At 35.9% G+C, this 16,349-nt stretch overlaps 1 protein-coding gene across 11 annotated transcripts in view; it reads right to left on the reverse strand.

The window, feature by feature from the left end:
* Positions 1 to 16,349, reverse strand: part of LOC139120186 (putative leucine-rich repeat-containing protein DDB_G0290503) — a 176,847-nt gene that overhangs the window by 126,825 nt on the left and 33,673 nt on the right. For all 11 annotated transcript variants that reach the window (XM_070684375.1, XM_070684358.1, XM_070684367.1 and 8 more), the window contains exon 3: positions 8,204 to 9,874. In XM_070684375.1, coding sequence (XP_070540476.1) covers positions 8,204 to 9,649 — 1,446 coding nt within the window. In that variant the 5' untranslated portion in view covers positions 9,650 to 9,874. The remainder of the gene's footprint in view (positions 1 to 8,203; positions 9,875 to 16,349) is intronic.

Raw genomic sequence — 16,349 nt, forward strand, 5'->3', positions numbered from 1 at the left:
AATATGTGATCTTTGAAATTCCTGGTGTGAAAACAAACTCATGTACTGTCCTCCCTATCTGAGCAATGTTGACCTTAAACGAACTCTCTATACAATGCTGACTTGTGGTTGGGACAATTGGAATATTAACCCAGTGTACCAACAACTTCACTATTATGCAAATTACAAATAGCATGCAATATGGTATTGAACCACCACTTTTGTCTATACCAGTATACCAGTGTGTTCTAAATTTAGATGCCAGAACACTGCTGCAAACTGTTACAAGTTGCAACCGTGTGGGGAAACATTTATATACAAATTCAATGACTTGTATTTTGATTTCCTTGAAGTGTCCAGTATTCTGACAGAAAAGCAAACCCTGGGGAAATCAATTAAATAATACTGACTGAAAAATAAACAGGCTCCTTTTAAAAAATTACAAAAGATTATATGCAAAATTTAATTGACAGTCAGACGTTGCAAAAGACACAATTATATGAACTGAATACTGCAATGGAGAAAATGAGCAAACAAGGCACTGATGCGTGTAATATTAATAATTCATTGATTTTTTAGTCTGTTTACAATCTCATAACATTTGCACTTAAAAGTCTGTGTCCCAGTATTTATTGATGTTTCTAAATATATAAGAAAAAAATATGCAATCTAGTTATCAATTACAAAGTTGACACAACCATAATTTGAACAAAGAATTTTTTTATTTTTCAGCTTGGTAGATTATTTCTTGGGGCGACTCGCAGCGATTTCGAAGCTGTTATCCAATTGGGTGGCTGAATCTTACCAATATAATGAAAACAATACAAATAGACTCCCTAAGTGGCTGTGAATAGTGACAATCGACCAATCAGATATAACCTTGCAAACACGCTGCGAGTCAGCCCTATTTCTTCAGAGGGATTCAACATGTTCGTCACATTTAACCACCTTAGTATACTTAAGGTAGGACGTACCTCGGGGACAAACATTCGGACTCTCAAACTTTTACAATTTTCTTCTGATATACCACATGTGGGGGTTCATTTTAAAGCTCTTGGTGAAAAAAAACTTTTCACTGGCAAAGTTTTTCAAAATTCGAAAATTTTTATTTTTCTCCATAGAGTTAACACAGGATGGCGGCCATTTTGAATTTCCAATATCGGTAAATCTTGGTAATTTGTTTCTCTAGTATCAAAATTCACGCAGTGACCCCTCTATTTTTATCCGTGATTTTGAAAGAGAGTGTTTGAAAGGTTCATTGAAGAAAGTTTAAGCAAAAGTTTAAGTGTTTCATTTTCGAGGCGCATACCACCTTAATCCTTTTATCACCATGGTTTGGCCTAAACCCATTGTTATCAATGGTGAACGTGGACCTGTTAACTGGGAATTAGGGGTGAACAGGTAAAAGCATAGGGTTCAAATCAAGCATAAATTACAGAACTGTTTGTTACTTTGAAATTTGAAACAGAAACGTAGTACTTTGAAGGGCATGACAGAGCAGAAAAAACTAAGCAGTAACACAGCTGTCACTTATTGGTTATCTTATACTAGTATGGTCAAAAATTAATCTTTTTTTGGTCAAAATTTGCAAAAAAATAAACAAGAATATCTATTTATCACAGATAGTTTGTTGATATAGACATGACCAGCTGTTTCATCATCATAGCACATCTTTCATGCTAATCTATGATTAAGTGTGATCAGTATTATCAATAATGTGTCATTTATTTGACACCATTGAAAACAACTGCAATATTGGTATTCTCAGTCAAAATGGACGAGTTCTCTCTTTTTGATTCAACTTCAAGCAAATTCAATAACTGATAATTCTGAACAAAATCACTTCAATTATTCACAACCTTGACAGTGTCTATATTCTTGCCAATAAAGCTCACAATGCTCTAACTGAAGAGTCACGGTGAAACTGAGTCAGATCAATTATGCTTGAACAATGGGCGGTTGTTCTGAAGTCAAATTTCTCATATTTTTAGAGTTATCTCACCAAAAAAGAGACATTCCATAAAATTTAACTTAGTGAAGCAAAGGTTAATTTTTTATGTGCAGGAAATATTAAATATATTTCCTATCAATCATATTTGAAAACATTTCATATGTTACAAATTTCTTCTTTTTAATTCAAATCTGAAATTGAATAAATTAATGACAAACTGTGACCATAAACTACCAGCTTGAGAACTTCACTTCAGGCAATCATGGGGTCCATTATGTCAGTTGTCACTATTTCATATAATATGAATTACCCCCAAAAAAATCATTAGCAGCTACATAGCTTTTGATAACCATCAGGAGACTACATTTCAAAAATGTAAATCACTTCAGTCCTTGAAAATGGATTTTTCAGCCACTTCCTATACTATATTTAGAAGTATGGGTATATACATACAGCTAACTACTGCAAACACACACACACACACACACACACACACACACACATACACACACACACCATCAATAACCTTCTCCATGGGCAACCAACAGTGTGGGAATACCACAGCTGTGAAAGAAACACCAGTTTCTTTGAATGCCGTCTAAACTAGAACGGTACCAATCTGACACTAATTCATTGACCCCACTTCAGTCAACATACTTCACTGTAAACAAAGTTTAACCTGTCAAAATCAGATACCTCAGTTGCCATGGCAATCTATTGATTTCTCGTCTCTCTACAAAATACATTGATTATACATGGAAGCATTAACATGATAGATTACCTGGATGGCTTCACATCTTTTGAAAACATAATATTTATTCTCTTTGATTTAAAACAATACAACAACTTACGTTCAGAGATTTATATTTGTAATTTAATTCTATTAGATTTCATATTTTGGAAACATTTCTTCTATTTTGAGGAAGTAATCACACTATCTACAATACCATATGACATGGTTTCTGATATTAACAGATATTGTGAAAATAAATAACCCATGTAGGCATAGATATATCATGCATCGCTTCCTTTCTTAGATAATTTCACAGCATTCAATCAGTTATAAAAGCATTTAATTACATCGTATAGATGTTTAAATCATGAACAGTATTTGAAATGACATATTTCAATGGATGAACCGTATCTAAATATTGGAACTAAAACTTATGGCGCATATGAAGTAAGTAAGACGTGTCTAGGTTTGGTGACATTACTGGTGTACATGTCAATCTAGTATTAATTTTGAAACATTTTCCAAAAAATCATTGTTCAATCAAATATTTGTTTTCATCCAGTGTTATGGTGTGCTTTCAGAGAAAAACAGTCTGATATCCTTGACCGAAAAAAGTCACAAACCTTGAAAATTTCTTGAATGATAAATAATCATATATTTAAAACCATAAATAAGTTCTCCTTAATATATTTCATATGTGGCATTGTTATACAATTTAAAGTGCAATGTGAGTTGAACCACCAAAACTATTGAGGGAATGTAAAGACAATATAAGTACTGATTTTAGACTGATGTGCAAAAGTTTACAAAGGTGCATTCTGGGCCCTTAAAAACATTTTACCACGACAACGGAAAACACTTACTGATAGTATCATCTGGATCATTCAAGTTCATCTCAAGAGACACACAAGTCCTATTTTTATATCTTTCCAGGAAAGACAAGTTTATTGCTGCTGATGAAGTACTTGAGTTATAATAGAAGCACTAGTGTTGTAGTGGTCTTTTTCTAGAAAATTCATTGAATAGTGGCATAGGTTACATGATTGACACAGGAAAAAATCTCTTTTGATATTGCTTGATATTTCCGAATCACAACCATAAGCACAAATTGTCACCTACTCACTCCCTTTATGACATCTGTCATGTTTCTCGTCAAATCAATGACATGACTGAGGATGCCTTATGGGTAAAAAACAGTAACTTTTGGTGATATCTTCATTACTTTTGTTTCACAATCAACTAAATTTTCCTAATTATCTTCCCTGAATTATGTAGCCTTGCCAATTCATCATGTATGGTCTGCAATATTGACAAACAACTTATACATATTGTCTGGAGTTAATTTCAGTTGTTAATATGTTGTTTTGGAATGTAAGGATATAGTTTGAAAAGCCAAGTACCATTTCTAAAATACCTCTGGCTGCATTGATATTTCACGGGGAACCTCGATAAGATGACCTGGGAACCCCGTTCACATTTACACACAGGTAGGTAACCACCCTTGACAAATATACACTCATCTGGCAGGATCGACCAGCTGTACGCAAGGCAATTTAGCAGGATTGGGAAGAGAACAAGATTTTCAGACAGAACAAATACGCTCGCAACTAAATCACAAGTTATGGCTGATGGAGCTTTAAATAATAAAAAAAGAACAGACCAATTGAAAATTAAAGTTTGAATTGAAATAATTATTTCCTGTCACTTATAATTATATTAGTTTTGCATTTGGTCCTATTACCGTTTTACGAGTCAAATGAGTGCATTCGAATTGCTGTGAACTCAAGAGTTCATGTAGCATGACTAAATTGCTATTAAAATACAGATTGGGATTTTATCGAGAGAAAATTAACTCAAATCACCCAGCGTGAGCTAGAAAACAATGTGCTAGCGTCATTCACTGTGGGGTTGTGAGATGATACAATTACCCTGGGATAACCCACTGGCAACTCAAAGCTACTGATAAATTATGATGTCATCAGTTCTATTCACAGTGATACACTGAGAGTTTCAGGTGATTAACCAATAAACCAATTTCCCAAGATTGATGAATTTTAGATGTGACAGGCCATTTCATGCTAATTACTGGTGAACTGTATCTCACTTTGATGAAAACAGCCATACTACTTAGTCTTATCATAATGTATAACTAACATTATTATACATCTGCCATCGAGAACAATAGAATTTTGCATGCACTAAAAAGCCGTACACAACACCCGTTCCATAACATGCACGGTTTCCAGGCGCCCCATCCTCTGTGGCTGTTTCTGCACGTTCACTGTTGAACGGTTTCGAGGCATTCATGGGACGAGTGCTAGAACAAGTCTTGCACGCGCTCTGTACGTATGTGTGTAGTGCACACACACACATATCTTGCAGAAGCGTATCCGAGATATTCCACACTTGCACTATAAATCAGAAGAAAACTTGTTGACATTGCATGAAAATGGTCACTACTGTGACAATTTGATGCCCCAGTCACGAATGTACTAATTAATTATTGTGACGCATGCAAACATATCACACCTATCAACACTTTGATTATAAGGTCTTCTCTACAGGCTGTCTTGCCTGCTGAGAAATCCCTACACAACAAATATCAGGTAGTGCGATGTCAATTTCTTCATCTGCAGCATACCGGTAGATAGGACAAAATTGACTGTCAGTTTTTCTCCTGGGGTGTCAAGACAGCATTGGGATTGTCTTTGTCAGTATTACACCACTTTTATACCTTAGACGGGGTTGATCATGGTAACACAAACAGGATGTCAAGGTTCTTAAAATCATTTCATTTAACAGTCTGAGTGTCACTATGGTTACCCGTGTTAGAGCAAAGAAAATCAAACAATTGAGTCTGATGGATTGAATGAAAGCAAATTAAAATGGTGTTCTGTTTTACAGTTTCACAGTTAAGTTATACCTAAAATTGTAGGATCATCACTTTCAGCAAAATTTAGGGTGTACCAATCTATAGGAAAATGGGAAGATCACGTAGGCTGCCATTTTCATTTGGAAGTGCCAGCATTTTTATTGCTGACAGTAATATTCATCAACGGAAACTATAATTACCCATTGCAAATGATATTTGAAAAGAAATATTATTATCTGCATACTATATGGATTCATATAGGAATGAAACATCAACCTCAAAGGAAATTTTCTGATGCAGGCCTCCAAATAGATTTTTATAATAACATGTTGACTGAACATATCACGTTTTGTCCAGTGACCAGGTTATGATGGTATAAATTCTAAGTCATCCTCCGTTTATCCAAACAAAGTTCCGTCTTTTGTGTTCTTACAAATTATGTCCATGTTTTGGTTCTTCTCTGCGTTTATCAAAATATATTTGCCTGGCCACATGTTAACCTTGCAGCAAAAATCTGTGTCTAGTTTCATGAACAGTAAATTAAAAATACAGAAATTTTCCCGTCAAAGTGAGAAAAGCAGGGATATGATATCGGTACATCATATTCAAGTAGAGATCAGAACATGCTGTATGACTTGCAATGTGCAGAGTATGTATAGCTTGGGACAGCGATCTACCAACACAATGGTAATATGGACATAGCACGCGACTGAGTATTTCAGACCCTGTAATTTAAAATAGATGAACAATTGGAAAAATTGACTAATTATAAGCTTTCTTCATGCCCTAAAAGCTATAATTCTGGTTCCTCTTTCTATATCATAATAGAACTTCCAGTGAATGGTGGGGCATTGCAAAGGAAACATTCCAAGGTGAAAACAGTGATTAGTTTTGAATAAAAAAATCAAGTATTCTTTCCTCAGTGCGGCCTTGCATTCAACATCAAGGAAGCCCTGACCAAGGTAAAGCACTTCTGACGTCACTTCCCCATTCTTCCATTATTCAAGAATAATACCTGCCTCAATACCTCATCAAGTCAAATTCAGAGGCATTTTCCAGAAGAAAGAGAACTTTTCCTCATATACACAGTTGACTTCCTCAATTTGAAGCAGCTGTTCTCACCATATTACTTTCTTTCAACTACATTTTGTATGCTCCAGATGCAGTAATTGGTAATTTCTTTCTGTATTGCATATGGCAAATGGTTTTTAGATTCTTCAAGAGTCCATAAAATAGAGAAATATTACATCTATCTATGATTTTTGAGAGACAAAATATTCAACAAGTTATAACTTATCTATATACACAATAACTTCTGCTGATGTAATAATTAGTAATTTCTCTGTTTGAATGGCAGTATAGAAGCAATTTCAGACTCTATCAAAACCTGTTCAAGTCTAACTTACTGTTACAGAATCTCTATCAATTCTTTGACATCTTGCAGATTTGCCAGAGTAAAACATCATTTATCAATTTCATAGTTAAAAAATCATATAACAACAAAATTACAGACACGTTGATTCTCTTGACAGTTAAAGCTGACCAAAACAGAACTGGTTTTGAGAAATAATGGATTTAAGATAGGTTCTAATGAAGAAAGGGATATTGACTGAAAAATCTTTGATCATTTGCTATTGAAATGGGTTTTTTTTTATCATACAGGAACTGTTGAATGGCATGATTTGAGCTGTTGAAAAGGCTACAGCTCTCACTTCTTTTTTTGTAATAGTTCTGTGTAAAATACCAGGTTTTATCAATGCCATTCAACTGTATCGGTAATTTTGCAATGTAAAAAAGACATGTCGGAACAGGAAACCTATGTGCTTTGGCTGTAGGCAAGAGTTCCTGTACTACAAATTGTACACCATTCAATCATACAACTAAACGTGATGTTTAATTTGAATGTCACGAATCTTGCTTCTAAATAATGTTAGCGTGTGTATGGCAGACTGAAGTGAGGGCACTTAAAATATGCATTTTAGGAAATCAAAAGCCAGACTAGACTGTAATTCACACTGCATAAAGGCTCAATGGGAGTGCTGCACTCTGAGATGAAGTACACTATAATTATAATAATGATTGGTAATTATTATTGTGAGCCTTGGGGTCAGATTTTCAAATTCTCAATATTTACAATTTTTCACTGATCTACAACCTGCATATACACTCATTATGAAACTAACAAAGTTTACATAATAAAACACTACTTTGGTTGATTATATGTGAAATCGATAATTACTTTTTCCCAAAACCATTGCAAAACCCAACTTTTGAAAATATGGGAAATTATTTCAAAACCATGACATTACTGCTCTGTCCTAGCTGATATGACTGCAATGACAAACCAAGAGGAGCTAGCCCTAGCATATGATTTGGAACATGTGACAAATCAAAGCAGTAATGTCAGTGTGGGATATCCTCACTACTTTCAAACCAACATTAACCCTTTCACCAAGATGGTTTGTTCCCAAATCCATTGTTTTCTATGGTAAAGTTGGACCTGTATACAGGGAACTGGGGTGAAAGGGTTAAGCCCACTCATATTGTTTTCAAGCAGGCCCTAATAATTGGAACTGTTGTGTCACAGTTACACCTATTTGCAGAAGAGATAATTTTATATATAGCAAAGTAGCTTGACATTTACTAGTCAGGATATTGCGGGACTTACCTCGTTCAGCTGCGCTGGAAGCATGATCATTCTGATGTAGTCCAACAACGCTGACACTGTCACTTTTCCAGTGCTTTCAGGGTCACATGAATAAAATATGGTATCCACCAGATCTTCCTCTGTTATGAGACGACTGATGTTTGTATCGCTGTGACCTGAAGTAGCCGAGCCACTGCTGCGATGGCGATTCTTAGAGTGAATCTCCAACGATTCAACTCGCGGCAAGCAAAATATGTCTGAGTTTACACTGGATGGTGGTGTGCTTGCCTCTTTGACATCTTTGACAAATGTTTCATCAACTTGGCCAACAGGTGTTGCACTCTTTTTGTCAAGCTTTTCGTCTTCGCTCTCAACAATGTACGTCTCTGACAAATTTGACGGCTTTTTGGATTCATCCACAAATTCAATGTCAAACTTTTTCATTGGTTTGATGAGAATTGTCTTGACAAATGTGTCAGACAAGGTGATTGGTCGATCCTTAGAGACCTTGCTGCTGATTGGCTGTTCCTTTGTTTGACGTGTATCTGATGAACTTGTCACATCATAGTCTCTGGTTGGCTCTGTCTGGTCTGACCAAAGATCACCATTGAAAAACGTTCCACCAAATTCATTCCTGTCAAGTTTGCCTGAGGTTGAACTTTTTGGAATTTCATTTGACGAAAGGACCTTCTTGTAACTTTTCACAGATTCTTTAAAAGCATTTATTTCTTTCTCAATAGATTTCTGACTTTTCTTCTCTGCTGGGACATCGTGGGGACTGGTGTACTCTGCATCAAATGATTGTTTGACAATTCCAGACTTTTGACGTCTTTCCGTGGATGTCATCAGTTGGCTTAGATTAGCACCGGGTGAGGATGTAACGGGCGATCTAATTGGGCCTTTCATTAGACTCCCATACATAAAATTGCTGCTCATTGGTTTACTTCTCCGAGGTGATGTCTGGGTGCGTGCTGTCACACTGGTGTCGTAATCCACACCTTGGCTGGTTGAACCGCCCCTGTAAGGTTTCTCAGCTGTGGAGTATTCACTGGAATCAGTACTTACAATGCTGAAGGAGTCAGACAATTTGTACGCCTTTGACGAGTAGTCCTCCACAGATTCAGTGGAATAATCTGAACTTGGAAAATCTTGTTTGACATCATGAAAATTCAACTCTTCTTTCTCTGCAGGTGAATACATGGTGACAGATCTTTCGGGTTTAATCTTTGTGTATTCTGATTTTTCAGGTTTAATCTCTATGTATTCCGACGTCTTGTACAGTTCTGCACTTCTTCCTTTATTTCCTCTATTAGAAGACGAGGTGAACCGAAATCCACTTGATTCATCTCCCGGTGTCGAGCTGCCGGAATACTGCATCTTCCGGACAGAACCTGAGGGCGTATTAAACTTTTCCGACATCTGACCTCTCCCTGACTTCCTTTCTGTATATTTCATAGAATCTTCCATTTCTGATAATTTTTACACAGTCAATAAATATTTGTTTTGAATATATTATGCTCAATATTGATAGATACTCTTGATAAATTTACAGATGTGGGTCATTTATTTACAAATTCTGTACAGGATAAATATTCACATCCAATGTCTCGGGCTTCAGCTTGAAAAACTTGACACATCTCACCAAATAATCCATATGATACATCAGTCAAAATCTGTACAAGTGACTGCTATCTGAAAGGAAGAGAGAGAAAAATTCATCATTTGATAGTGTCAATAGAGAGATTTTGTTCTTCAAAGCCTTATTTAGACTGGCTGTACAGAAACAGCCAATCTTGGAGTAAGTTTTTACATTGATGTCTGTTTTTTGTTTCAATCAGTACAACCTGTCTGATGACGCAATTCTTACGGACATCTCCATCTTTCTCCAGCAATGATGAAATTTTTAGGTTCTCTGGATATTTTCCTAAACGCGTCATTACCCACTTTGCTTCATTTTGAACCAGTGACCATGACTTCGCATGACGGCTTTCAAACAAATGCTATTTTTAAATTTAGCAATGGTACTGGCAGGTTCCGTTTCTCAACAGCTATATATATACGTCACATTTATTGAAACAAGCGACAGTCTCGTGCAATATGAAAGTCATTTCCTTTTTCGTTTGCTGGGTTTATTTCTTTTCCATAATCTATATCGTCCCATTATTAATTTATTTCTGTGTCAGATGTGATTACTACTAAACTATCTCCATAATCAGAAATCTTCCTTTTGCTGCATCGAGCAGAATATTTTTTGAATGAATAAAAATTCTTTTCATGATGAAGTGATACAAAACTGACCACAAAATTTCCCATTCTATCACATGAGATGACTGTTTACCATTGAAAAAGTTTTTAAACATCCACCATGTACGCAAACTCATATTTGTGAATATTCGAAGTTGTGGTTATTTTGAGAAATTTTTTACAGTACCCAAGGTCAGAGAAAATTATCCACTGTACTGCAATTTTACACAAACTGCATGTCATAAGCAAGTATCTAAATCGCACTGAGTACATAAAACTCCTCTCCACATTTTACAGCAATTATATCGATCTGGAGACTAAAATTTCTAACAGCTTTTATTTCTACTGTCCTTGAGCTGGTATGCCTTGTAGTTCTCAAATTGTATAAGCTACCGTATTTCTTACACAACCACTACAGATGTTGCCCATAGATACATGTACTCGTCTATGTACCTGAAACAGTCACTACGTAATGCATCATAAACATTACACTACATGTATCTACATACCAAGCTACAATCAATGTCTCCTTAGTCTATTTTCTTCAGAACACAGCCTACATAATTGTTCAAACTGATCATCAAATAGTAATCATCGGATAAAAGTCTAATTCTTCAGGCTTATGAAAAATGGAATCTCACTTATACATGATCCAGACCACTGATTAAATTACAGTATTAGAGGTTTAGACGTGAGAACCCACAAGGTAAACATCTATTTCTGGTAGTTCATACTAACTTGATTTCACGTTAAGTTATTGCATTCTGTTTTCTCTACGTCAGCCACGTTATGAAGTACAGAAGAGCTGTGAATAGGATGCTATCAGTTTTCCGCACTGCCATGGTAACCAGGTGTTTTTCTTTCTCCATGCATTCATTAGAAAATACAATGACGCACAGAGACCAACCACTCCAATCCCCCGGATTTCAGCTTCCTTCCAATAGTTTAAACTTTCAACTTGGGAAACAGTACTACCAATATTTGGCAGTGATAAGGAAGCCCAGGTCTTATCACTTTACCTTGTCAGTACTGGGTCACTTACAAAAATATGTTTTAACACCACAGCACTGTTCACTTTTATAAAATGATCAGTATTTTCCTCATCAATTCAATCTTAATCCACGGAATATCCTTTCTCCTGTGGGATTTGTCAAAAGAGTTGTCATTTATACGCTAACAGCTGCTAGTAATAGTTAATGGTAAACCTGAATCTCCTCTCCTGTCAGATATCCAGTGAAATGAGGTGTCATTCATACCCTATCATAGTAACATTTTATCCCTACTTTCACAACCTGCAAACTCTTGATAAGGTGGAACTTTTGATGATCAAGACCCTAGTTTTACTAGCAAATTATGAAGCTCACAACAAATAAAGCGAAACTTGGTATGAGTAAGATATGGAGAATTTCTCACTCTATTGAGATGTATTTATTTATTTATTTATTTATTTATTTATTATTTACATTTTTTCATTTAGAACTCTGCTGTATGTTAGTTTGTTATACGCCTATGGGCAAAATTACTCAGTATGTACTTTTATAAGTCCACACAGGACACTTAAGTAAACAAGTGCACAACAGCAACAACAACAACTTATGAATTTCCATCTTTATGATTTTGAAATATTTATAACTTACTTTAGGAAACAATTGGTAATCTTTTACAACCAGTGTATGGAATACAAATTAAGATGTTTACACTTATTTATCAGGAGCACTTGCACTGAAAGGGACTACAAAGAACATCACCCAGTGACTGTGGCCTACAAAAACAACAACACTGTCAGTATGAACTTGAAAATTTGCCAAGTATAATCTGCAATGTCAGCAAGCAACATTGAACATGAATGGAAGAAGGTTGATGAATTCACAACACATGTACTGGTATAAAAAGTCATCGTTGATGACACAGTCCCCACTTGTTAATGGGTACTTTGATTACAGGTCCTCAGAGAGGATAGAGTCCTCTTCATTAAATCTGTGATAAAAATACTTTTGAAAAAATTCGCTGGATACATGTCTGAGTTATCGTTCAGGACATAAAAAATACTTAAATGAAATGTACTGGAGACAGTGAAATATGTTTAATGTAATTATTCAGAATATAAAATGGAATTAATACAGAATTAGATATATCGAATACTGTAATACAACCATTAACTCAACAAGTCATTTACAATGACATAGTCCCCACTTGTAATAGGAGTATTAGTCTTGATGGGGCAGGAAAATGTGGTCATTAACAAGTATCACTGGAGTGTATATGTTGAGATCTATGGGCACATAGGTCTATGTCGTTGTTCCCAATTTGAAACACATGAGGCATGTCGAAGTTATGGTTCTAAATCGGGAAAAAGATCAAACCTCTAGCAGTATTGGCCAGCCAAGAAATACATATGCGCATTATAAATAAGGTACAAGATGTGACATCTTAAGGTCTAATATCCTATCAAAATTGGAGGGTATAGAACTTGTGGTTACTGAAATATGCATATATATGTATAATCAAGGTCAAAGGTCATCGAGGTCACATGACATTTTGAAAAAAAAAATTATATTGCTAATTAATCCCTATATGCCAAAAAATCAGATCTCTAGCTCTAGTTGCTTGCCAGAATTGCCCAGAATTAGATGTGTACATAATTAATGAGGTAAAGCGTGTGTTGTCATAAGGTCTTCCATCCTACTAAATACAAAGGACATAGCACTTGTGGTTACTTATTTATTGACATAAATATATATTTTAGGTAAAAGGTCATCGAGGTCACATGACATTTGGTCAAAAAATTTCTCTCCTATAGTTATCCCTATATACCAAAAATCAGACATCCAGCTCTATTGAGATATGTACATAATTATTGAGGTACAGTATGTGGTGCCATAAGGTGTCCAATCATACCAAATATGAAGGGTGTAGCACTTGTGGTTACTCAGTTATGGAAAAATATGTATATTTGAGGTCAAAGGTCACCGAGGTCACGTGACATTTTGTCAAAAAAATTGTTTTGCTAAGTTATCCCTATATACCAAAAATCAGACCTCTAGCTCTATTGGCTCGCTCAAAATTAGATATGTGCATAATTAATGAGGTACAATATGTGGAGTCATAAGCTGTCCCATCATACCATACATGAAGGCTGTAGCACTTGTGGTTACTGAGTTATGGACAAATATGTATATTTGAGGTCAAAGGTCACCGAGGTCACGTGACATTTTGTAAAAAAAAAATGTATTGCTAAGTTATCCCTATATACCAAAAATCAGACCTCTAGCTCTATTGGCTCGCTCAAAATTAGATATGCGCATAATTAATGAGGTACAATATGTGGCGTCATAAGCTGTCCCATCATACCATACATGAAGGCTGTAGCACTTGTGGTTACTGAGTTATGGACAAATATGTATATTTGAGGTCAAAGGTCACCGAGGTCACGTGACATTTTGTCAAAAAAATTGTATTGCTAAGTTATCCCTATATACCAAAAATCAGACCTCTAGCTCTATTGGCTCGCTCAAAATTAGATATGCGCATAATTAATGAGGTACAATATGTGGCGTCATAAGCTGTCCCATCATACCATACATGAAGGCTGTAGCACTTGCGGTTACTGAGTTATGGACAAATATGTATATTTGAGGTCAAAGGTCACCGAGGTCACGTGACATTTTGTCAAAAAAATTGTATTGCTAAGTTATCCCTATATACCAAAAATCAGACCTCTAGCTCTATTGGCTCGCTCAAAATTAGATATGCGCAGAAGTAATGAGGTACAATATGTGGCGTCATAAGGTGTCCCATCATACCATACATGAAGGCTGTAGCACTTGTGGTTACTGAGTTATGGACAAATATGTATATTTGAGGTCAAAGGTCACCGAGGTCACGTGACATTTTGTCAAAAAATTGTATTGCTAAGTTATCCCTATATACCAAAAATCAGACCTCTAGCTCTATTGGCTCGCTCAAAATTAGATATGCGCATAAGTAATGAGGTACAATATGTGGCGTCATAAGCTGTCCCATCATACCATACATGAAGGCTGTAGCACTTGCGGTTACTGAGTTATGGACAAATATGTATATTTGAGGTCAAAGGTCACCGAGGTCACATGACATTTTGTAAAAAAAATTGTATTGCTAAGTTATCCCTATATACCAAAAATCAGACCTCTAGCTCTATTGGCTCGCTCAAATTAGATATGCGCAGAAGTAATGAGGTACAATATGTGGCGTCATAAGCTGTCCCATCATACCATACATGAAGGGTGGTAGCACTTGTGGTTACTGAGTTATGGACAAATATGTATATTTGAGATCAAAGGTCATCAAGGTCACATGACATTTTGTCAAAATATCCGAGATATCTGCATGAACGATGGACTCACGGATTGACGAACAGACGGACATGACCCAATCTGTAAGCTCACTGGACTTCATCCGTGGGGACTAAAATTGTGTCACTGCATCCTTTTTGCAATATGAATACGATGAGAAACTAAATTTTTATTTTTTGTGGCCTTATACATGGGAGTCTATGGAGATCTGCCTTATACATGGGAGTCTATGGACGTGTAAACTAAAAATATGCAAATTTCACCACGATTTGCCCAAATTTGGGAAAGGTCACTCCTATGCACTTCCATACCAAGTTTCAAATCAATCGGACTTGTGGTTTCAGAGCAGGAGATTTTTTGACCAAAAATGGGAGAAAATTACAAAAAAATTCATGAAAAATAGCAAGTCCAAGATACTGACCCAAGATGCCCACAATCATTTCATGTCAGCCCAAAGTACTTACATGCTAATTTTTCATGTAATCTGCTCAGTGGTTATTGAGTTTTTTCAATTTTGACTGTTTTTACATTTTTTCACTTAATTTGCATATTTTGGCAATGACAACTTCATTTGAACAAAATCTCATCTACAGCCCACCATCCATGTACACACCAAATATCAAGATGAAATTACAGCGGTTTGGAGTTTTTGATGTTGACGGACAGACATACAGACATACAGACATACAGACATACAGACATACAGACATACATACATACAGACATTTTCCTAGCCTATAAGAATAGCTTCCATTGCCATATATACATATTGATATGGGAGCTAAAAATCGTAATAAAATGGCCACACGGCGACCATATTGGATTGTATCACAAAACAAATTAACGTGCATATGTATGACATTAATCATCTCCTAGCTTGTACCAACTTTTAATAAATTTGCTTGATACATGTCTGAGTTATGGTTCCAGACATGAAAAAAACGTAACAAAATGGCCACACCGCAGCCATATTGGATCGTATCACAAAACAAATCAATGTGCATGTGTATGACATAGGTCAATGTCCTTGTACCAACTTTGAATAAAGTCGGTTGAGATATGCCAGAGTTATGGCCCTGTACATGAAAAAATCATGACAAAATGGACGCACGGCGGCCATATTGGATCGTATCATAAAACAAATTGATGTGCATAGCTATGATATTGGTCAATGTCCTTGTACCAAATTTGAATAAAATCGGTTGAAACATGCCTGAGTAATGGCTCTGTACATGAAAAAATCGTAATGAAATGGCCGCTTGGCGGCCATATTGGATCATATCACAAAACAAATTAATGTGCATATGTATGACATAGGTCAATGTCCTAGCTTGTACCAACTTTGAATAAAATCGGTTGAGATATGCCTGAGTTATGGCTCTGTACATGAAAAAATCGTAACAAAATGGCCGCACGGCGGCTATATTGGATTGTATCACAAACAAATTGACGTGCATATCTATGACATTGGTCAATGTCCTTGTACCAACTTTGAATAAAATCGGTTGAAACATGCCTGAGTAATGGCTCTGTACATGAAAAAAATCGTGATAAAATGGCCGCCTGGCGGCCATATTGGATCGTATCAC

Source organism: Ptychodera flava, chromosome 2, assembly GCF_041260155.1.
Source record: "Ptychodera flava strain L36383 chromosome 2, AS_Pfla_20210202, whole genome shotgun sequence".
In the NCBI taxonomy this organism is placed as follows: domain Eukaryota; kingdom Metazoa; phylum Hemichordata; class Enteropneusta; family Ptychoderidae; genus Ptychodera; species Ptychodera flava.